We start from the raw sequence: 24,696 nt of genomic DNA, 5'->3' as shown, positions 1-24,696 counted from the left end.
AATAACTGCCCGCTGTCCCATGGGGGCCTGGTGTACGGGGGCACCCTGGTCCCCTCTTGTACAACCTCCCAAAATCTGGTTTAATATCACTTGCATATGTTATGAGACACGCTGCTCTGCGAGAGCAGAACATAATTTTTTTTAAACTGTACATTATAATTAAAATATATATTTTGAAAAATAAATGAAATAAGGAAACAACATCAGAGTGCGGAATAAAGTTCCGTCGCCACAGCGAGAGCACAGTGCAGGCAGGCAGGGGGTGCGAGATCGCACCGAGGTGGACCGTGAGGTCAGGACTCCATCTTATCGACCTTGGGTGACGTTCGATGTCTGGAGGCAGCGGGGTGGGTGAGCCTGGTGGCACGTGCTGGTGGGGCTCTCGGGTGTCCGGCCCGATGGGAGAGGGGCGGGGCGAGACCGTCCAGGGAGGGTGGCGTCTTGGGAGGGGGTGCGCGGTCCAGGGAACCTTGGTCCCACCCTGAAGTTGTCTCCGTTCTGATCCGGCTGTGAGGGACGGAGGGGTGGTGGGGTCAGAGGGAAAAGTCTGACAGTGGGGGACATCTCTCTGGAGGTTGGTGAGCTAGAGCAAAGCATTCCAGCACTGTACAGGCTCCTTAAACTACTCTAAGATCAATCTAACCCTTCCCTCCTACATAACCCTCCCTTCTTCTATCAGCTCTGCGTCTTTCTAAGAGGCTCTTAAACGTCCCTAATGTATCGTCTCTACCACCACCTCTGGCAGGGCGTTCCTACCACCTTCTGTGTAAGTTAAAACCTACCTCTGGCAACCCTTCTATACTTTCCTCCAAGCACCTTAAAATCGGGCTCCCTCGTATTCACCACTTCTGCCCTGGGGGGAAAAGGAGTCTCTGACCATCCACCCTATTGATGCATCTCACCATCTTGTCAAGTCAACTCTCATCCCGCTTTGCACCAGCGAGTAAAGCTCTAACTCGCTCGGCCTATCCTCATAAAACGTGCTCGCTAATCCAAGACCACATCCTGGTAAATCTCCTCTGAACCTTCTCTAAAGCTCCCACATCCTTCCTATAAGGAGGCGAGCAGAATGGAACACAATACTCCAGGTGTGGCCTGACCAGGGCTTTTGTGGAGCTGCAACATTACCTCACGGTTCCTGGACTGAGTCTGAGCTTTCAGTCAGCCTGTCATCAGATTTCCTCAGGAGTCACACCCCTCAGTGTAGAGGATTAATAAGCTGACAACTCCTTCGCGGAGTCTGGATTGGCACTGCTGCTCGCTCTCTCGCTCTCTCTCCCTCTCGGTACCAGGTATGTGCCAACTTGTGGCTTCTCTGCAACCGGTCACAGAGCGCCTGGCGGACATCGCGGGGTCTGGCGATGGTGGGGTGCTCAGGGCTCTCCGGGGAGGGAGCGCCGCACCGCAGGAGGTGGAGGGTGGTTGGAAAGGGGGGAGGTCGGCTGGGTAGGAAGCTGCAGTGGGTTCCTACCTCGCGAGAAGAGGCAACGGGGAGTGGGGTACGCCGCGCTGTCTCATCGCGGCTGATGGTCTGACCCGCCGATGCAGCTGAGGGAGGCAGGTTGGCTGCATTGAATTTCAACGCGATGGGTAGAGCTGATCCTCCACAGCGCCAGAGATTCTGATTCCACCTCGAATTCCACCTCTCACCATCAGAGTGTGTCTGTCTGTCTGTCTGTCTCACTCTGTGTGTGTTTCTCTCTCTGTCTGTCTCACTGTGTGATTCTCTCTGTCTCACTCTGTGTGTGTGAGTCTCTCTCTCTGTCTCACTCTGTGTGTGTCTCTCTCTCTGTCTCACTCTGTGTGTGTCTCTCTCTCTGTCTCACTCTCTCTCACACTGTGTGAGTGTGACTCTCTCTCTGTCTCACTCTCTCACTCTGTGTGTGAGTGTGTGTGTGTGCCTGTCTCTCTGTATGTGTCTCTCTCTATGTCTCACTCTATCTCACTGTGCGTGTGTGTGTGATTCTCTCTCTGTCTCACTCTGTGTGTCTCTCTCTCTTTGCCTCACCCTCTCTCACTGCGTGTGTGATTCTCTCTCTCTCTCTCTCTCTCTCTCTGTCTGCATGTGTATGTGTCTGTCTCTCTCTGTCTCTCTTTCCCCTTTTCTCTGTCTCTGCAAGCTGAGGGTCAGACCGGGTCAGACCGGGCGATACATTCACGTTGGGTCCACAACACTGAACTCCTCTTCAGCTGGGACCCTGCGGACGCGGGAACCCAGAACGCGACGCACACGATCCCTGTGCGGCGACCAGAGGCTGATCGGCTCTCTTGAGTTCTTCAGTCGCCCTCTGCCCGGACTGGATTCACTCAGACAGCCCCCTGTCCCCCTGCTCCGGGCGGCAATCACTCAAAGTCGGGTCCGTCCGAGCAGGTCGCCGGGGTCCGGGAAGCCGAGAGAACCCCCGCGATTAACCCTCCCTCTTCCATGGATGAGGGTCGGGGGTGGGGGTGGGGGGGGAACCCCAGAGAGCAGCATGAGACCATTTGGCCCATTTCTGTCATCAGGACTGATTTACTATCCCTCTCGACTCCATTCTCCCCGCAACCTTTGAAGCCCTCTCTAATCAAGAATTATCAACCTCCGATTTAAAAATACCCAAAGACTTGGCCTCCACGGCCGCCTGTGGCAGTGAATTCCACAGATTCACCACCCAGTGATGTCTCCATTTTTCCATTGAAAGCTGCAGGACAGAGCACCGCTCCGGGCAGGAAACATTCACACGGCCTGAAAACTGGGCTGCGGGGGTGGCGGGCGCAATTTTAAATGTTTTTCTTTGTAACATGCATACAATGGATATTTTAGAATGAAAATTGGGGGAAAAAACATACTTTTGATTTTATTTATTCATCAAAGGGTATGGTGAAATACAAGCAAGAAATCTTACAGGTTTTGTAAACCCTTTTGTCGCCCGTCTGCATTCCAGCAACAAAGGCTATGTGGGTGGGAGCATTTCAGTTACTGTGCGGCCGTGTACCTGCTCAGTTTAGAGGGAGCAGTGCATCTGGCTAAAGAAATGTCCCCCTTATCTCTGTCCTAAAGGGACGTGCTTCTATTCTGAGGCTGTGCCCTCTGGTCCTCGACTCCCCCCAGATGTTGAAAACATCCTCTCCACATCTGCTCTGTTGAGGCCTTTCAATATTCAATATGTTTCAACAAGATCCCCCCGCTTCCCGCCGAGTCTTCCAAACTTCAGTGAGTACAGGCCCAGACCCATCGATGTTCCTCAAATATCAGCCCCAGTATTCCCGTGAACCTCCTCTGGACCCTCTCCAATGCCAACATATCCTTTCTCAGATAAATAGGCATCCGTTAGTCTCATGAGACCATGGGTTTGCGCCTTGGAAGGTTTCCAGGGCGCAGGCCTGTGCAAGGTTGTATGGAAGACCGGCAGTTGCCCATGCTGTAAGTCTCCCCTCTCCACGGCACCGATGTTGTCCAAGGGAGGGGCATTAGGACCCATGCAGCTTGGCACCGGTGTCGTCACAGAGCAATGTGTGGTTAAGTGCCTTGCTCAAGGACACAACACGCTGCCTCACCCAAGACTCGAACTAGCGACCTTCAGATCACAAGACCAATGCCTTAACCACTTGGTCACTTGCCAACACTTCTGAACCCCAGGGAAATCCACTTAGGAATGCAGGGATGGGTGTGGAGGGGGACTAGAGACCCAACTCCGTGTGCCCCTGACCCTGTGCGACCCCTGCCTTGCGTGTGTGTGGAGTTGGAGTCTCCTCCTCCTGGGTGCTGCCTTTAAAAGATTAGCGATTGGTCAGGTACATATTGAAACATCGCACAAACAGTGAAGAGCACCATTTTGCATCAACAACCAGCACAGTGTGAGGATTACGCTGGGGAGGGGGATGGCAGCCCACGAGAGTCACCACACCTCCAGCTCCACCATTCACTAACGCACATGTCTTCAGACTGTGGGAGGAAACCGCGGCACCCGGAGGAGACCTCCGCGGCCACGGGGGAGGACATGCACAGTCCTCACAGGCGGCAGAGGGGAATTGAACCTGGGTTGCCAGCGCTGCAAAGAGATGCGCTAACCGTGTTGCCACATCCCAGCGGTGTCCGAGGTGCCCAGTGGGTTAAACCATTCCCCTGGTGTGTGGCCGGGAGCTGGAGAGGGCAGTGGAATGGCGGAAAATGTAGGGAAGATGAAAGATGAGATTGCATGGATTGGGTACCCAGTAACATCGGTGGGGATTGGATGGACTGGATGCCCAGTAACATCAGTGGGGATTGGATAGACTGGGTGCCCGGTAACATCACTGGGGATTGGTGTCATAAGGTGGTGGCTGGGAACGGACCCAAGTGCAAGACACAGGCAGGATGAGGCTGAAGTCTTCAGGCTTGAGGCGAGGCTGGAGGCAGGAGGCTGGAGTCTTGAGGTGAGGCGAGGTGAGGCTGGAGGCAGGAGACTAGAGACAAGGCGAGGCTGGAGGCTGGAGGCAGGAGACTAGAGGCGAGGCGAGGCTGGAGGCTGGAGGCAGGAGACTAGAGGTGAGGCGAGGCTGGAGGCTGGAGGCAGGAGACTGGAGGCGAGGCGAGGCTGGAGGCTGGAGGCAGGAGACGAGGCGAGGTGATACTGGAGGCTGGAGGCAGGAGACGAGGTGAGGCTGGAGGCTGGAGGCAGGAGACGAGGCGAGGTGAGGCTGGAGGCTGGAGGCAGGAGATGAGGCGAGGTGAGGCTGGAGGCAGGAGATTTGAGGCGAGACTTGGCTCCTCCTGGGCAGGGCGCGGATCACCACCGAACAGAGGCAAGGGACAGGAAGGGACAGAACCAATCCCAGGTAATGGCAAGACGGCCTGGCTTAGCTGGGCGGAGGCAAGGGACAGGAAAGGAGCTAGGTACAGGGTGGCTCCAGGACCGGACAGCAAGACAAGGCAAGGCTACTGGCAAAGCAGGGCAAGACGAGAACTTCAGGCGAGGCGAGAGTTACTGGTAAGACAAGGCAGGGCATCAGGCAGGAAACAGAAGGCAGAGGAAAGGATACAAGGATTAAGGACAAGAACAATCCAGCCACCACGCCCTGGTCTCTGGAGGTATTTATGCAGCCAGACCCAACGAGCATCAGCTGCCTCAATTAGCTCAACAAGAACAGAAACAGGGTAGATAGGAAAACCTGGAGCAAGAGTCGATAGACCGGACCGTGAACCGGAATATGGACTTCACGGACCAGACTATGACAATTGGATGGACTGATGCCCAGTAACATCAGCGAGGATTGGATGGACTGGGTGCCCGGTAACATCACTGGGGATTGGATGGACTAGGTGCTCGGTAACATCACTGGGGATTGGATGGAATGGGTGCCCGGTAACATCGATGGGGATTGGATGGAATGGGTGCCTGGTAACATCTCTGGGGTTGGATGGACTGGATGCCCAGTAACATCACTGGGGATTGGACGGTTTGGTGCCCGGTAATATCAGTGGGGATTGGATGGACTGGATGCCTGGTAACATCACTGGGGATTGGACGGTCTGGGTGCCCGGTAACATAGAAACATAGAAAATAGGTGCAGGAGTAGGCCATTCGGCCCTTCGAGCCTGCACTGCCATTCAGTATGATCATGGCTGATCATCCAACTCAGAACCCTGTACCTGCCTTCCCTCCATACCCTCTGATCCCTTTAGCCACAAGGTCCATATCTAACTCCCTCTTAAATATAGCCAATGAACTGGCCTCAGCTGTTTCCTGTGGCAGAGAATTCCACAGATTCATCACTCTCTGTGTGAAGAAGTTTTTCCTCATCTCGGTCCTAAAAGGCTTCCCCTTTATCCTCAAACTGTGACCCCTCGTTCTGGATTTCCCCAACATAGGGAACAATCTTCCTGCATCTAGCCTGTCCAATCCCCTTAGGATTTTATACATTTCAATAAGATCCCCCCTCAATCTTCTAAATTCCAGAGAATATAAGCCTAGTCGATCCAGTCTTTCTTCATATGAAAGTCCTGCCATCCCAGGAATCAATCTGGTGAACCTTCTTTGTACTCCCTCTCTGGCAAGAATGTCTTTCCTCAGATTAGGGAATCAAAACTGCACACAATACTCCAGGTGTGGTCTCACCAAGGCCTTGTACAACTGCAGTAGTACCTCCATGCTCCTGTACTCGAATCCTCTCGCTATAAATGCCAGCATACCATTCGCCTTTTTCACCGCCTGCTGTACCTGCATGCCCACTTTCAATGACTGGTGTATAATGACACCCAGGTCTCGTTGCACCTCCCCTTTTCCTAATCGGCCACCGTTCAGATAATAATCTGTTTTCCTGTTCTTGCCACCTAAGTGGATAACTTCACATTTATCCACATTAAATTGCATCTGCCATGAATTTTCCCATTCACCTAACCTATCCAAGTCACCCTGCATCCTCTTAGCATCCTCCTCACAGCTAACACTGCCGCCCAGCTTCATGTCATCCGCAAACTTGGAGATGCTGCATTTAATTCCCTCATCCAAGTCATTAATATATATTGTAAACAACTGGGGTCCCAGCACTGAGCCTTGCGGTACCCCACTAGTCACCGCCTGCCATTCTGAAAAGGTCCCGTTTATTCCCACTCTTTGCTTCCTGTCTGCCAACCAATTCTCTATCCACATCAATACCTTACCCCCAATACCGTGTGCTTTAAGTTTGCACACTAATCTTCTGTGTGGGACCTTGTCAAAAGGCTTTTGAAAATCCAAATATACCACATCCACTGGTTCTCCCCTATCCACTCTACTAGTTACATCCTCAAAAAATTCTATGAGATTCGTCTGACATGATTTTCCTTTCACAAATCCATGCTGACTTTGTCGGATGATTTCACTGCTTTCCAAATGTGCTGTTATCACATCTTTGATAACTGACTCTAGCATTTTCCCCACCACCGATGTCAGGCTAACCGGTCTATAATTCCCCAGTTTCTCTCTCCCTCCTTTTTTAAAAAGTGGGGTTACATTAGCCACCCTCCAATCCTCAGGAACTTATCCAGAATCTAAAGAGTTTTGAAAAATTATCACTAATGCATCCACTATTTCTTGGGCTACTTCCTTAAGCACTCTGGGATGCAGACCATCCGGCCCTGGGGATTTATCCGCCTTTAATCCCTTCAATTTACCTAACACCACTTCCCTACTAACATGTATTTCCCTCAGTTCCTCCATCTCACTAGACCCTCGGTCCCCTACTATTTCCGGAAGATTACTTATGTCCTCCTTAGTGAAGACAGAACCAAAGTAGTTATTCAATTGGTCTGCCATGTCCTTGTTCCCCATAATCAATTCACCTGTTTCTGTCTGTAAGGGACCTACATTTGTCTTTACCAGTCTTTTCCTTTTTACATATCTATAAAAGCTTTTACAGTCAGTTTTTATGTTCCCTGCCAGCTTTCTCTCATAATCTTTTTTCCCCTTCCTAATTAAGCCCTTTGTCCTCCTCTGCTGAACTCTGAATTTCTCCCAGTCCTCAGGTGAGCCGCTTTTTCTGGCTAATTCGTATGTTTCTTTTTTGGAATTGATACTATCCCTAATTTCCCTTGTCAGCCACGGGTGCACTACCTTCCCTGGTTTATTCTTTTGCCAAACTGGGAAACATCGGTGGGGATTGGATGGTCTGGGTGCCCGGTAACATCGATGGGAATTGGACCGTCTGGGTGCCCGGTAACATCGGTGGATTTAGTCTCTCTACCGGCCGTCAATGTGACAGGGATGGAGACACCCGGCACATTCCGGTGAGGCAGAGGGTCAGTAACCTTCATAAGGTGGGGTCAGGAGTCTCCGGGACATGTGCTGTGCCTGGGATTGGGAGAGAGGTAAGGGCGGTGCTGAGGGGTTTACAGACAGGGAGGGTACTGTGGGGGGGCTACAAATATGGGGAGGGGTGTAGGAACTGAGGGCAGTCTCAGAGACAGTGAGGATTGTAGGGGAGATGGGGTTACAGATACAGGGAGGGGTGTAGGGGAGAGAGACAGTTACAAAGACAGGGAGGGGTGTAGGGGAGAGAGGGGGTTACAGAGACGGGGAGGAGTGTAGGGGAGGGAGGGGTGTAGGGGAGAGAAGGGGTTACAGAGACAGGGAGGGGTGTAGGAGAGAGAGGCAGTTACAGAGACAGGGAGGGGTGTAGAGGAGAGAGACGGTTACAGAGACAGGGAGGGGTGTAGGGGAGAGAGGGGGTTACAGAGACGGGGAGGAGTGTAGGGGAGGGAGGGGGGTTACAGAGACAGGGAGGGGTGTAGGGGAGAGAGGGGGTTATAGAGACGGGGAGGAAGGGGGTTACAGAGACAGGGAGGGGTGTAGGGGAGAGAGGGGGTTACAGAGACAGGGAGGGGTGTAGGGGAGAGAGGGGGTTACAGAGACGGGGAGGGGTGTAGGGGAAAGGGGGGGTAACAGAGACAGGGAGGGGTGTAGGGGAGGGGGTTTACAGAGATTGGGAGTGGTGTAGAGAGGGGTTGCCGAGATGGGGTGGGGTGTGGGGAGAGATGGTTACAGAGACGGGGAGGGGTGTTGGGAGAGGTGATTATGGAGACAGGGAGGGGTATGGAGCGAGAGGGGGTACAGGGATGGGGAGGGCTGTATTGACTGCAAGGCATTACCGACAGGGAGAGGGTAACAGATTTGAAGATCTCTTCCCCAGGGACAGCCCCATACTCTGCCTTGGTGTGGAGATTGTCAAAGCCTCCCAAGCCCCACTCTCTCCCCAGCAGCCCGGTCTCCCTGACGGGTTTTAATGGTGGATTTTCTAAGACCACCCCACCCGGACTGCTGACCCAGCTGGGATCTTCCTGTGCATGGGAGGTGGGAAAACAAGGTGATAGCCGTGCGGAAGGGCCGGTGACCTTCCTTACCGTCCACCCAGCCACCTGTACCCCTTACGAAAATACATTCCTTGGCCTTATCACCCCCATGATCTGAGAGAAGTTGTGTAGGTGTGTCGCCATTCCGCCGCGATTGTGGAATCTTCACCCCTGCCTGAACCTGTGTTCCATCCTCCTGCCCTGATACCCTCCCTCTGCGCCCTCCAGCAACCCTTCCTCCTCTCAACAGCGTGTCGGCTGCGATGGACTCCAGCTCTCCCTCCTTCCCGCAGCATCCGCCGTTCAGCGAGGCACCTCATCGCTGCCTTCCTGCGTGAACCTCGCTTCCCACCCCCCGGAATCCAGCTGGTTTGGTCACTGAGATTCACAGTCACGGCTGGTGAAACTGCTATTCCTCAGCCCCAGAAATCCTGGTTCGATCCTCACCTGTGTGTGTGTGTGAGTGTGTGTGTGTGTGTGTGTGTGTGTGTGTGTGTGTGTGTGTGTGTGTGTGTGTGTGAGTGTGTGTGTGTGTGTGTGTGATGTGTGAGTGTGAGTGTGTGTGTGTGTGAGTGTGTGTGTGTGAGTGTGTGTGTGTCTGTGGGGTGTGTGTGTGTGAGTGTGTGGGTGTGAGTGTGTGTGTGTGTGTGTGATGTGTGAGTGTGAGTGTGTGTGTGTGTGAGTGTGTGTGTGTGTGTGTGTGTGACGTGTGAGTGTGAGTGTGTGTGTCAGTGTGTATGTGTGTCTGTGTGTGAGTGTGTGTGTGTGAGTGTGTGTGTGTCTGTGGGGGGTGTGTTTGTGAGTGTGTGGGTGTGAGTGTGTGTGTGTCTGTGTGTGAGTGTGAGTGTGTGTGTGTGTCTGTGTGTGAGTGTGTGTGAGTGTGAGTGTGTGTGAGTGTGTATGTGTGTCTGTGTGTGAGTGTGTGTGTGTGTGTCTGTGGGGGGTGTGTGTGTCTGTGTGTGAGTGTGAGTGTGAGTGTGAGTGTGTGTGTGTGAGTGTGTGTGTGTGAGTGTGATTGTGTGTGTTTGTGTGTGAGTGTGAGTGTGTGTGTGTGAGTGTGTGTGTGTCTGTGGGGGGTGTGTGTGTGAGTGTGTGGGTGTGAGTGTGTGTGTCTGTGTGTGAGTGTGAGTGTGTGTGTGTGAGTGTGTATGTGTGTGTGTGTGTGTGTGTGGTGTGTGTGTGTGTCTGTGGGGGGGTGTGTGTGTCTGTGTGTGAATGTGAGTGTGAGTGTGTGTGTGTGTGTGTGAGTGTGTATGTATGTGTGTGAGTGTGTGTGTGTGTGTGTGTGGTGTGTGTGTGTCTGTGGGGGGTGTGTGTGTCTGTGTGTGAGTGTGAGTGTGTGTGTGAGTGTGAGTGTGTGTGAGTGTGTGTGTGAGTGTGTGTGTGAGTGTGTGTGAGTGTGTGGGTGTGAGTGTGTGTGTGTGAGTGTGTGTGTGTGTGTCTGTGTGTGAGGGTGAGTGTGAGTGTGTGTGTGTCTGTGTGTGAGTGTGTGTGTGTGGTGTGTGTGTCTGTGCGTGAGTGTGTATGTGTGTGTGTGTCTATGCGTGTGCGTGTGAGTGTGTGTGTCTATGTGTGTGCGTGTGAGTGTGTGTGTGTGCCTGTGGTGTGTGTGTATGTGTGTGAGTGTGAGTGTGAGTGTGTGTGTGTGCGTGTGTGTGTCTCTTTCTCTCTCTCTTTATATTTCATATATGCTTTATACTTTATTGTCGCCAAACAACTGACACAAGAGCGTACAATCATCACAGCGATATTTGATTCTGCCCTTCGTGCTCTCTGGATTACAAATCGATAGTAAATATTAAAAATTTAAATTATAAATCATAAATAGAAAATAGAAAAGGGAAAGTTAGGTAGTGCAAAAAAACTCTCTCCCTTCTGTATGTCTCTCTCTCTCCTCTGTATCTGTCTGTCTGTCTCTCCCTGTTCTTCCCAGAAATCCCAGTTCAATCTCGACCTCTGTGTGTGTGTGTCTCTCTCTCTCTCTGTGGTGTGTGTGTGTTTGTCTCTGTCTGTCTGTCTCTCCTCTCTCTCCCCTCTCCCTCCCTATCTGTATCTCTCTCTCTCACTCTTTGCCTCTTGGTCCCTCTATTTATTTGCCTGCCTGCCTGCCTATCTCTCTCTCACTCTCTCTGTGGAGTTTGCAAGCTCGTCCTCTGACATCCCAGTATGCTTGTGAGTGTTGGTACAATCATGTGGACGAGGGGGTGGGGAAAGCTGGTCGGGACATGGGAAGAGTGAATTGGATCAGGACAGGATTAGTGTAGACGTGCCAGCATGCACCCATTGGGCTGAAGGGCCTGTTTCACACTGCGTCAAGTTCTCCCTGGTTGTCTTAAATGTAAGTTCAATTCAACAATAACACTGTGGCCCGGGAGTATGGACAAACTCTCACCAACACTGTCTTGCAAACCATCACCACTACCCCAGGCATCCGGTCATCTGCCCCTTGGCTGGTGGCAATGAATGGCTCCAAGCCCACCAGAACCAGGAATGTTCTCTCCACCCAAATGCCAGGCAGAGGCCATCTCCCTCCAGTGGGGCAGTCACCACCTGCACATACCAAACCCACTGCCCAGTCCGTTTTTCTCTCCAGTCCTTCCAAAAGGTCTCAGCCCGAAATGTCGACTGTACTTTTTTCCAGAGGTGCTGCCTGGCCTGCTGAGTTCCTCCAGCACTTTGTGTGAGTGTTGCTTGGATTTCCAGCATCCGCAAATTTTCTCCTGTTTGTGCCCAGTCTTCCAACCCCACCGTCAACGTTATGAGAAACTGAACCCATTGGGGAGGGAGTCACCCCCGCCCCCCCCTGATATCCCCATCCTTTCATCTACAAGTCATGCCAGTAGTGTGACGGGACACTCCCATGTCCCTGGGTGGAGTTGGTCCATGCACTCCACATCCGCCACATTACCTCTCCCCCGTCTACATGTCAGGAGTGTGAGGGACACTCCCATGTCCCTGGGTGGAGTTGGTCCATGCACTCCACATCTGCCACATTACCTCTCCCCCGTCTACATGTCAGGAGTGTGAGGGACACTCCCATGTCCCTGGGTGGAGTTGGTCCATGCACTCCACATCTGCCACATTACCTCTCCCCCGTCTACATGTCAGGAGTGTGACGAGACACTCCCCACTTGCCTAGGTAGAGTTAGTCCATATACTCCACATCCACTGCATTACCTTCCCCCCATCTACAAGTCAGGAGTGTGACGGGACACTCCCTATGTCCCTGGGTGGAGTTAGTCCATGCACTCCACCACCGCCACATTACCCTGTCCCGCATCTACATCAGGAGTGTGAGGGGACACCCCCCACTGGCCTGGAGTGAGTGTTGCCTTCAACAATCCTCAATGTGCTCAACACCATCCAGGACAGTGGCTTGCTCAAACAGGACTCCACCCAACACTCCCTTCCTCCGTCACCAGCACACAGAGGCTGCCCTGTGCACCGTGTATAAAATGCGTTGCAGTTATTCACTCAGGATACTTTGGTAGTTACTCCTGAACCTCCCACGCTCCCAACAAGGAGGACAAGAAAAGGAAGTGAGACCCCACCCCCCATCCCTCGCAAGGCTTCTTCCTCGTCACCCACACTTCAATGAACGTAGCAACATGTACATCGAAACGTACAGTGAAGGGGGCGTCATTTCACATCAACAGGGAACACAGTCCGAGAATGTCATCACTCTACTGTTCCCTCCACACCGTCCCGTCACACACTCCCTCCACACCGTCCCGTCACACACTCCCTTCCGTCATATCACACACTGACTCCACACCGTCCCGTCACACACTACCTCCACACCGTCCCGTCACACACTCCCTCCACACCGTCCCGTCACACACTCCCTCCACACCATTCCGTCATATCACACACTGACTCCACACCGTCCCGTCACACACTACCTCCACACCGTCCCGTCACACACTCCCTCCACACCGTCCCGTCACACACTCCCGGGGTCAGACACAGTGAAACTCCCTCCACACCGTCCCATCACACACTCCCGGGGTCAGACACAGTGAAACTCCCTCCACACCGTCCCATCACACACTCCCTCCACACCGTCCCGTCACACACTCCCTCCACACCGTCCCATCACACACTCCCTCCACACCGTCCCGTCACACACTCCCTCCACACCGTCCCATCACACACTCCCAAAGTGAGACACAGTGAAACTCCCTCCACACTGTCCCATCACACACTCCCAAAGTGAGACACAGAGTGAAGCTCCCTCCACACTGTCCCATCACACACTTCCGGGGTCAGACACAGAGTGAAACTCCCTCCACACTATTCCATCACACACTCCCAAAGTGAGACACAGAGTGAAGCTCCCTCCACACCGTCCCATCACACACTCCCGGGGTCAGACACAGTGAAACTCCCTCCACACTATTCCATCACACACTCCCAAAGTGAGACACAGAGTGAAACTCCCTCCACACTGTCCCATCACACACTCCCGGGGTCAGACACAGTGAAACTCCCTCCACACTATTCCATCACACACTCCCAAAGTGAGACACAGAGTGAAGCTCCCTCCACACTGTCCCATCACACACTTCCGGGGTCAGACACAGAGTGAAGCTCCCTCCACACTGTCCCATCACACACTTCCGGGGTCAGACACAGAGTGAAACTCCCTCCACACCGTCCCATCACACGCTCCTGGGGTCAGACACAGAGTGAAGCTCCCTCCACACTGTCCCATCACCCACTCCCAGGGTCAGACACAGAGTGAAGCTCCCTCCACACCGTCCCATCACACGCTCCTGGGGTCAGACACAGAGTGAATCTCCCTCCACACCGTCCCATCACACACTCCCGGGGTCAGACACAGAGTGAAACTCCCTGCACACTGTCCCAACACACACTCCCGAGGTCAGACACAGAGTGAAGCTCCCTCCACACCATCCTGACACACTCCCGGGGTCAGACACAGAGTGAAGCTCCCTCCGCATTATCCCATCTACAGACTCCCTCCCTATAGGAATGTGACGAACCGGGCAACAGCTAACTGATTCTCTTCCTCCCTCCCTATAGAATCCCAGGATGAAGACCATGGAGCCCAGCCTGTTGGGCCTGGCCGGCCTCCTGCTGGCCGTGTTGATTCCAGGGGTGGCGTGCGCCAATATCCTGGTGGTGCCAGTGGACGGCAGTCACTGGATCAACATGCGGCTCCTGCTGCAGGAGCTCCACGACCGCGGGCACTCCCTCAGCGTGCTGCACGCCTCCTCCAGCTGGTTCATCCGCGAAGAGCCCGCCCTGTACCGCTCCATCACTGTGCCGGCCGCAAAGAAGCTGGGCATCATGGAGGACAGGCAGATGTTCTCCAAGCTGCTGATGGAGACTCTGGAGGTCTTCCGGAACGGCTACACGCCCATGGCCTTCCTGCGAAATAACCTCAACCTGCGCCGCATAGTCAGAGAGACGCACGAGGCCGTGCAGGGCTTCATCACCCGGCTGTTCGAGGACCAGCAGCTGATGGCCAAAATAAAAGGGGCTGGCTTCCAGCTGGTGATCACCGACCCACTCTACCCCACTGGAGCCATGGTCGCCTGGCACCTGGGCCTCCCCCTGGTCAACAACGCCCGCTTTGTCACCAATGGTGACTGCCACCAGCTGCTGGCACCCTCGCCCATCTCCTACGTGCCGGTGGTGGGGAGCCGTCTGACTGACAGCATGACCTTCGGCCAGCGCCTGTCTAACACCATCCAGTACTTCATTGCCACCGCCCTCATGGGCAAAATAATGGAGAGTGGCTATGAGGAGATGTGCCAGCAGTACCTGGGGCCGAGCACCAACCTGCGGAAGGTGGTACTGGCCGCCGACGTGTGGCTGATGTGGGTGGACTTTGTGCTGGACTTCCCACGGCCCACCCTCCCCAACATGATCTACGTGGGCGGCTTCCAGTGCAAGCCGGCCCAGCCCCTCCCTGCCGAGCTGGAGGCGTTCGTGCAGGGCGCTGGCGATCCCGGCGTGGTGCTGGTCTCACTGGGGACTCTGGTGACCAATCTCCCCGATTGGCTGTCTGAGACCATGGCGACGGCCTTCAGCCGCCTGCCCCAGCGGGTAGTCTGGCGCCACCTGGGTCCTCTGCCCCATGGCCTGGGCAATAACACCCTCGTGGTCAACTGGATGCCCCAGAACGATCTGCTGGGCCACCCCAAGACCGTGGCCTTCGTCTCCCACGGGGGCACTAACGGCCTGTACGAGGCCATCTACCACGGGGTGCCGGTGGTGGGGCTGCCCCTCGTCTTCGACCAGTTCGACAACATGGTCCGGCTGCAGGCCCGAGGGGCCGCGCGGGTGCTGGACACCACCGGCCTGCGGGCCGACGAGCTGGAGGCTGCCGTGCGGGACGTGGCGGGGGGCCCGGGCCTCTCGTACCGCCGTCACATGCATCGCCTGTCCGCCCTGCACCGTGACCAGCTGCAGACCCCGCTGCAGCGCGCCGCCTACTGGGTGGAGTTCGTGCTGAGGCACGGCGGCGCCCCTCACTTGCGGCCTGTTGGCCTCGACCTGCCCTGGCACGTCTACCACGGACTGGACGTGGCAGCGTTCCTGGGCGGGCTGGCCGTCTGCGGGCTCCTCTTGTCCGTCCTGCTGATCAAATGGCTCTGCAGAGCCCTGAGGGGAGACAAGCGGAAGCAGGACTGAGGGAAGGGCGAGCGGGGAGCCACATAGAACAGCCGACAGTACGGGGCAACTCAGAAGATCACCTCTGGCTCTCAGGTGACTTAGGTAAAGGGGGAGGGCGGATAGACTCGGATTTTGTCCTTTAACGTATAGGAAAATGTCAGGTGATCATACAGAAGTCTAGAAATTTATCGGTGGGGGGGCATGGAGATGATGAACGGCCTCAGGGGGTAGGAGAGTGAGGGGTGACTATACTGAAGCATCAACATTGACACATTGGTGGATTCTGGTTAATTGGGACACTTTGGGACCAGTGCATTTTGGCTGCCCAAATTAGCCGAAGTTTCATGGAAATAGTTAAGAATGTATTAAACAGGACAAACTGAGTATCAAATTATGTACTTAAATATGGAAAAAAATGAGAACACTACCAATACTACTACAGCACTGTGTATTAGTTCCTTATAGTTATCAATGAAGAAATTCATCCAATGTACTCAATAAAAAAAATCAATGCAGACATATCAGTGGACTGCCTTCATACAATACTTTCAACGATTACATACTCCAAATCTTCATATTTATTGTAATATTCAAGATGATTGTCACTACTTTCAAATTCTTCGTAGTGCCCAACTTGTTGAAGTAGTGAAATCGTTTCATTTTCACTACCCGGCCATTTCTGCCATCTCCAAGCCCAAATACTTGAAACCGCAGAGAGCTAAACAGCTCCAATTCAGCTTGACGCTTGTTTCTCGCCAATTCTCAGTGACAAAAGTCACTGCTCTTTGAACACAAGCATACCCAACTGATGCTATTTAAAAACTGGATGCTCTAAGCAGAGCATAGCGTCTAACGGCCATGCAAGTGCACGCGACTGATGCTACTTAGAAACTGTTCAGCAAGTCTCCCGTCCCAATGAAGGACCAAGGTGCCCTAAATAAAGGAAAGCAATTTTCTCGATTGGTTTTCATTCCTTAAGAGTTATTCCTAAATAAGCACCCGCTCTGATTAACCAATGGCGTAATGAACCAGAATTTACTGTGTTAGGAATTGCTGTGGTGCTTTGGCGGGGCACAATTAACAATCATAAATAGTATCCAACCTCATAGATAGGGTGAAGGTGCTCGGACTTTTTTTTTTCTCCTCCCCAGAGTTGGGATGAGATCAAAAAACAGAGGGACAGTTTGAAGGTGAGAGGGGAGAAGGTGAGTAGGAACCCGAGGGGGTAATATTGTTGAGAGGGTGGAGTAAGTGGCTGGGGCAGTACCTTGATGTTCAGAGGACCCTCTTGAAGGTACAGTCCTGATGAAGGGACTTGGCGGTTTATTCCCCTCTATTAGACACTGCCTGACGTGCTGAGTTCTGCCGGCATTTTGAGAGCGTTGGAAAGGGCGACGGATAGGAGAAGTTCAGAGGGATACAGGGGACAATGAGATGGGGGACATCCTGGCCAGCATGGAGCAGTCGGGCTGAGGGGCCTGTTACCATACCAACTCCGTGACCAGGACAGGCCGCTCAGCCCATTAAATTTGCAGTGAAAACTGTACTGGATCAAACCAAACTTGTTCCGCCCACATACGATCCACATCCCTCCATATTGGAGCAGTTTTATTGTTCCTGCCATCCACCCCGCCCCCCCCACCCAATCTGCCACTCAAGAGTCGCATGGGAGATAAAGAGGGTCACATCTTCTCCACACCCCTCCCCCAACTCTCTGCTCGACCCACCAACTTCCTCCACATCTCTACCCCTGTCCTCCAGCCCTTCTGTAACGAAGCCCAGCACACCATTTGCCTTCTAAACCACTCACTTCGAAACCACAGATGTTTGCTTTGGGACGCCTGGCATATAAGGGCTCCCCGGGTCCCCTTGTACAGTAACGTGACCCGCCATCTCAGAATCAGGTTTAACAGATGTCATGAAATTTGTTTTGCAGCAGTACAGTGCAATACACAATTAAAAAACAAATTACAATAATATAATTAAATAAGTAGAGCAAAATAAAAACATATTGAGGAAAAGTTCATGGGTTCAATGTCCATTCAGAAATCAGATGGCAGAGGGGAAGAAGCTGTTCCTGAATCATTGTGCGAGTCTTCAGGCTCCTGTACCTCCTCCCTGATGGCAGCAAAGAGAAAGGGGCAGGTCCTGGGCGTTGGGGGTCTTTAATGACAGTGCCGCCATTCTGAGGCATTACCTTTTGAAGATGTCCTGGAAGCTGGAGAAGTCGGTGCCCATGATGGAGCTGGGCTGAGTTTACAACTTCCTGCAGCTTCTTCCGGTCCTGTGCTCCAACACGTACATTTATCTCCCTTAAACGGCACCTGCCGCGGTTTGGCCCACCCATTCTACGTGTCCGTGTCTCCTGCGCTCTCTTTCCTGAATCTGTCCGGTTTTCTGTTGTCGACAGACTTTGGGGGAAATAATATCATAATTGCAGCCCTCGTACCGATCATCAAACATAGAAATTTGTGGTGCCCGTCAGTCCTGAGTCAGTCCATAAGACAGAGGGGCAGAATTAGGCTATTCAGCCCTTCAAGTCTGCTGCGATATTCCATCACAACTGATTTATTATCTCTCTCAACCCCATTCTCCTGCCTTCTCCCCATAACCTTTGACCCCCTACCAAGAAACCATCAACCTCCACTTTAAATGTACCCAATGACTTGGCCTCCACAGCCGTCTATGGCAATGAATTCCACAGATTCACTTCCCTCTGGCTACAGAAATTCCTTCTCATCTTCGTTCTAAATGGACGTCCCTCTACTCTGAGGCTGTGCCCTCTGGACCTAGACTCCCCCACCACAGGGAACATTTCCAAGTCCACTCTATGGAGACCTTTCAAAATTTGATAGGTTTCAATGAAATTCCACCCCTTCCCCATTCTTCTAAACTCCATCAAGTTCACCCCAGAGTCATCAAATGGTCCTCGTACATTAACCCTTTCCCCTGCTGGAAGAACTCTGAAGGATTCGCCGGACAGGAACCGCCAAGGCGTTGGAACATTGAACATGACAGCACAGCCCATGATGTTGTGCTGACCATTACACCTACTCTAAGATCAATCCAATCTTTCCTTTCCACATTCTTCTACCACCCATGTGTCATTACCCCCATCAGGGAACACCATGCACTTACCACACTGTCAAAAAAACCTACATCTGACATCCCCCTTACATTTTCCTTAGAAATATGCCCCCTCATTGCCACCTGGGGAGAAGTCTCCGGCTGTCCATCTGACACTCGCCCCTTATCATTTTGTACACCTGCATCAAGTCACCTCTCCAAAGCGAAAAGCCTGAGCTCAACCTCTCCTCATAACCCAGGCAGCATCCTGGTAAATCTCCTCTGCACCCTCTTGAAAGCTTCCACGCCCTTCCTATAAGGAGACAACCAGACTGAAAAGAGTAACGCCAAGTACCCTGTCACTCGACCAGACGACCTTACAGAACACATCACCTTGCTCACCGAGGCAGAGTGGGGGTAAAACATCACTTGTGCCAGCTGCAGACCTGACTCAGGGAATATAGTCTCAGGGATAACATTATTAGACCCCCTCCTGCACCTCATGAAGTGGCCACTCAGCGCATGTTCGTGGTCTTCTGCTGCTGTAGCCCCTCTGCTGCCAGGTTTGACGTGTTGTGTGTTCAGAGATGCTCCTCAGCACACTTCAGCTGTAACGTGTGGTTATTTGAGCTGCTGTCTGGCCATTTTCCTCTGACCTCTCTCATTAACAAAGCATTTTCACCCACAGTACTGGATTTTTTCTTTGTTTTTTGTTTTGCACCAAATCTCTGTAAACTCTAGAGACTGTTGTGCGTGAAAATCCCGAGAGATCAGCAGCTTCTGAAATACTCAAACCACCCAGCCTGGCACCAACAATCATTCCACAAAGTCTTTTTTTTTTCCAAATCTTTTTATTATTATCCAAAATTAACAAGAGTACATTGAAGTAAGCAACACTTACAATGTCTCAAGAAAAAAAACCCATTATTTTGAAGATTGAAAAAATTTTGGTGACAAAAAAAACCCTACTAAGTAAGAAAAAGCGAGGGGGAAAGAGAAACTCATTGGGTGTTCAACCCCGGAGCCATGCGTCATACAAAAAACTTCTGAAGATAAACATCAAACCACCAGCAAGAAAAAAAAATATACCAGAAATTTACAATTAGATCGTAGAGGAAATCTATCAATTAAATCAAATGACAGTAACGAGCAAGTGAACCCCATTTTTTCCTCAAAATCAAACATAGGTTCAGAAGTTCGACTTCTAATTTTCTCCAAACTAAGACACGGAGTTACTTGGATAAAGACATAAAGTCACTTGGATCCCCTTTCTGAACAGCTGAACATTTTGACCATGTCTGCCTGCTTTTATGCTTCGAGTTGCTGCCACGTGATTGGCTGATGAGATAGTTGTATTAACGAGGTGTAGCTAATTAAGTGACCACTGAGTGTACATTCCCGCCTGCCGGCCACCGGACGGGGTCTGCCTCTCCTTCGCCGTCGCTGGATCCGAATCTCATCATCCCTGCCGCTGCCCTGGAAGCCCGTCCCCCACGCAGACTGCGGCAGCTCAGCCCCACCGACCCCGGGGCAGGAGGTACCAAGCCGGGCATCGGACGCTGATCTCCCCGGTGATACCAGGGTCAGTGGAAGGGTATCTAACCAGGTCACGGCATCGGCCAGCTGTGCACTCATTCAGCCCACTGAGGGTTTGTCTGGAGCAGCGAGGGCTCGTCACTCGCTGCTTCTCAATAAAACTGTGACATTCTCTCTGTGACTGTCAGGGTTTCCTCCGGGTGCTCTGGTTCCCTCCCACAGTCCAAGCATGTATGACTTAGTAGGTTAATGGCTATAATTCAGCAGGTTCGTTGCAGCTGGTCACTGTGCTGTTTCACCGGGGGGGGGTGGGGATTCTTCATGGGTTGAGCCTTCCTACTTCTCACTGCCTCGTCCTCGTCTGCCGTCTCAGAGTTGTACAGCACTGCACCATAGAAACCGGCCCTTTGGCCCATCTAGTCTGTGCTGGGACTGTTACTCTGCCTAGACCCAGACCCCTCCCGTCCATGGACTCATCCAAACGTCCCTTAAATGCTGCGATCGAAATCGCACCCACCACTTCTTCTGGCAGCTCGTTCCACACTCTGAGGGAAGAAGTTTCCCTCTCATGCTCCCCTTAAATACTTCAACTTTCACCCTTAACCTATGACCTCTATCTGGAGTCTTACCCAACCTCAGAGGAAAAGCCTTTTGCACTCACCCTGCTTATACACCTCATAATTTTGCATACACCTCTCAAATCTCCTCTCATTCTCCTTCGCTCCAGGGGATAAAGTCTTAATCTATTCAACCCTCCCCTGTAACTCGGGTCGACCAGTCCGCACTCTTTCAATCTTATAGATATCCTTCCCTAAACTGGGTGACCAGAACTGCACACAATATCCAAATTAGACCTCAGCAACATAGAAACCATAGAAACTACAGCACAGAAACAGGCCTTTTGGCCCTTCTTGGCTGTGCCGAACCATTTTCTGCCTAGTCCCACTGACCTGCACACTGACCATATCCCTCCGTACACCTCCCATCCATGTATCTGTCCAATTTATTCTTAAATGTTAAAAAAGAACCCGCATTTACCACCTCGTCTGGCAGCTCATTCCACACTCCCACCACTCTCTGTGTGAAGAAGCCCCCACTAACGTTCCCTTTAAACTTTTACCCCCTCACCCTTAACCCATGTCATCTGGTTTTTTTATCCCCTTGCCTCAGTGGAAAAAGCCTGCTTGTATTCACTCTATCTATACCCATCATAATTTTATACACCTCTATCAAATCTCCCCTCATTCTTCTACGCTCCAGGGAATAAAGTCCTAACCTATTCAACCTTTCTCTGTAACTGAGTTTCTCAAGTCCAGGCAACATCCTTGTAAACCTTCTCTGCACTCTTTCAACCTTATTTATATCCTTCCTTTAATTTGGTGACCAAAACTGAACACAATACTCCAGATTCGGCCTCACCAATGCCTTATACAATCTCATCATAACATTCCAGCTCTTATACTCAATACTTTGATTAATAAAGGCGAAATGTACCAAAAGCTCTCTTTACGACCCTATCTACCTGTGATACCACTTTTAGGGAATTTTGTATCTGTATTCCCAGATCCCTCTGTTCCACTGCACTCCTCAGTGCCTTACCATTAACCCTGTATGTTCTACCTTGGTTTGTCCTTCCAATGTGCAATACCTCACACTTGTCTGTATTAAACTCCATCTGCCATTTTTCACCCCATTTTTCCAGCTGGTCCAGGTCCCTCTGCAGGCTCTGAAAACCTTCCTCACTGTCTACTACACCTCCAATCTTTGTATCATCAGCAAATTAGCTGATCCAATTTATCACATTATCATCCAGATCAATGATATAGATGACAAATAACAATGGACCCAGTACTGATCCCTGTGGCACACCACTAGTCACAGGCCTCCACTCGGAGAAGCAATTCTCTACTACCACTCTTTGGCTTCTTCCATTGAGCCAATGTCTAATCCAATTTACTACCTCTCCATGTATACCTAGCGACTGAATTTTCCTAACTAACCTCCCATACGGGACCTTGTCAAAGGCCTTACTGAAGTCAATGTAGACAATATCCACTGCCTTCCCTTCATCCACTTTCCTGGTAATCTCCTCGAAAAACTCCAACAGATTGGTCAAACATGACCTACCACACACAAAGCCATGTTGACTCTCCCTAATAAGTCCCTGTCTATGCAAATGCTTGTAGATTCTGTCTCTTAGTACTCCCTCCAATAATTTACCTACTACCGACGTTAAACTTACTGGCCTATCATTTCCCGGATTACTTTTCGATCCCTTTTTAAACAATGGAACAACATGAGCCACTCTCCAATCCTCCGGCACCTCACCTGTAGACAGCGACATTTTAAATATTTCTGCCAGGGCCCCTGCAATTTCAACACTAGTCTCCTTCAAGGTCTGAGGGAACACCCTGTCAGGTCCCGGGGATTTATCCACTTTAATTTTCCTCAAGACAGCAAGGACCTCCTCCTTTTCCATCTGTACAGTTTCCATGATCTCACTACTTGTTTCCCCTAATTCCATAGACTTCATGCCAGTTTCCTTAGTAAATACAGATGCAAAAAACCTATTTAAGATCTCCCCCATTTCCTTTGGTTCCACACATAGCCGACCACTCTGATCTTCAAGAGGACCAATTTTATCCCTTACAATCCTTTTGCTCTTAATATACCTGTAAAAGCTCTTTGGATTATCCTTCACTTTGACTGCCAAGGCAACCTCATGTCTTCTTTTAGCCCTCCTGATTTCTTTCTTAAGTATTTTCTTGCACTTCTTATACTCCTCAAGCACCTGATTTACTCCTTGTTTCCTATACATGTCATACAACTCCCTCTTCTTCTTTATCAGAGTTCCAATATCCCTTGAGAACCAAGGTACCTTATTCCTATTCACTTTGCCTTTAATCCTGACAGGAACATACAAATTCTGCACTCTCAAAATTTCTCCTTTGAAGGTATCCCACCTACCGATCACATCCTTGCCAGGGAACAACCTGTCCCAATCCACGCTTTTTAGATCCTTTCTCATTTCTTCAAATTTGGCCTTCTTCCAGTTAAGAACCTCAACCCTAGGACCAGATCTATCCTTATCCATGATCAAGTTGAAACTAATGGTGTTATGATCACTGGAACCAAAGTGCTCCCCTACACAGACTTCTGTCACTTGTCCTAACTCGTTTCCTAACAGGAGATCCAATATTGCATCCCCTCTAGTTGGTCCCTCTATATATTGATTTAGAAAACTTTCCTGAACACATTTTACAAACTCTAAACCATCTAGACCCCTAACAGTATGGGAGTCCCAATCAATATATGGAAAATTAAAATCCCCTACCACCACAATTTTATGTTTCCTGCAGTTGCCTGCTATCTCCCTGCAGATTTGCTCTTCCAATTCTCGTTGACTATTGAGTGGTCTGTAATACAATCCCACTAATGTGGCCATACCTTTCCTGTTTCTCAGCTCCACCCATAGGGACTCAGTAGACAAGCCCTCTAATCTGTCCTGCCTGAGCACTGCTGTAATATTTTCCCTAACAAGCAATGCTACTCCCCCACCTTTCATTCCTCTGGCTCGATCACATCTGAAACATCGGAACCCTGGAATATTAAGCTGCCAGTCCTGCCCCTCCTGTAGCCAAGTTTCACTAATTGCTACAACATCATAATTCCACGTGTCAATCCACGCCCTCAACTCATCCGCCTTCCCCGCAATACTCCTGGCATTGAAATATTTACACCTCAGAAGATTTTTACCACCACTCACAACCTTTCTATTAGCGGATTTGCTCGAACTTTTAACATCATTTATTTTCACCCCAGCCACACTGTCAGCTCTGGCACTCTGGTTCCCATCCCCCTGCAAATCTAGTTGAAAGCTTCCCCAATAGCACTAACAAACCTCCCTGAAAAGATATTGGTCCCCTTGTAGTTCAAGTGTAACCTGTCTCTCTTGTACAGGTCCCAGCTGCCCCAGAAGAGGTCCCAATTATCCTGAAATCTGAAACCCTGTCCCCTACACCAGTTCCTCAGCCACTTGTTCATCCTCCAGAGCATCCTATTCCTACCCTCACTGGCACCTAGCACAGGTAGCAATCCTGAGATTACCACTCTTGAGGTCCTGCTTTTCAACTTCCTACCAAGCTCTCTATACTCACTCTCCAGGACCTCCTCACTCTTCCTTGTTATGTCATTGGTACCGATGTGCACCACGACATCTGGCTGATCACCCTCCCACTTCAGACTGTCATGCAATCGATCAGAGACATCCTTGACCCTGGCACCCGGGAGGCAACAAACCATCCTGGATTCTCTATCACGACCACAGAACCTCCTATCTGCACCTCTAACTATCGAGTCCCCTATCACTACCGCTCTCCTCTTTTCCCCCCTCCCTTCTGCACTGCAGAGCCAGACTCAGTGCCAGAGATCCGGCTACTGCAGCTTGTCCCAGGTAAGTCATCCCCCCCAACAGTATCCAATGCGGAATACTTGTTGTTGAGGGGAATGGCCACAGGGGAACCCTGCTCTGCCTGCCTTTCCCCCTTCCCTCGCCTGACAGTGACCCAATTTCCTGTCCTCTGCTCCTTTGGTGTAACTACCTCCCTGTAGCTACTATCTACAATCTCCTCATTCTCCCGAATGATCTGCAGGTCATCCAG

The 24,696-nt window shown here is 51.3% G+C and overlaps 1 protein-coding gene across 2 annotated transcripts; it reads left to right on the top strand.

The window, feature by feature from the left end:
- Positions 1 to 1,172: 1,172 nt before the first annotated feature.
- Positions 1,173 to 15,949, top strand: LOC134338679 (UDP-glucuronosyltransferase 2A2-like). 2 transcript variants are annotated; one of them, XM_063034708.1, is made up of 2 exons: positions 1,173 to 1,292; positions 13,835 to 15,949. In XM_063034708.1, the coding sequence occupies exon 2, from the start codon at positions 13,844 to 13,846 to the stop codon at positions 15,449 to 15,451; it is 1,608 nt and encodes a 535-aa protein (XP_062890778.1). In that variant the 5' UTR covers positions 1,173 to 1,292; positions 13,835 to 13,843; the 3' UTR covers positions 15,452 to 15,949. The 2 variants fall into 2 exon arrangements, with proteins under 2 accessions (XP_062890778.1, XP_062890777.1); XM_063034707.1 differs by lacking the exon at positions 1,173 to 1,292 and adding an exon at positions 7,550 to 7,726.
- Positions 15,950 to 24,696: the final 8,747 nt, after the last annotated feature.

Source organism: Mobula hypostoma, chromosome 28 (genome assembly GCF_963921235.1).
Source record: "Mobula hypostoma chromosome 28, sMobHyp1.1, whole genome shotgun sequence".
Classification (NCBI taxonomy): domain Eukaryota; kingdom Metazoa; phylum Chordata; class Chondrichthyes; order Myliobatiformes; family Myliobatidae; genus Mobula; species Mobula hypostoma.
Note: the sequence above shows the minus strand (reverse complement) of the source record. Positions and strands in the feature narration are given on the sequence as shown.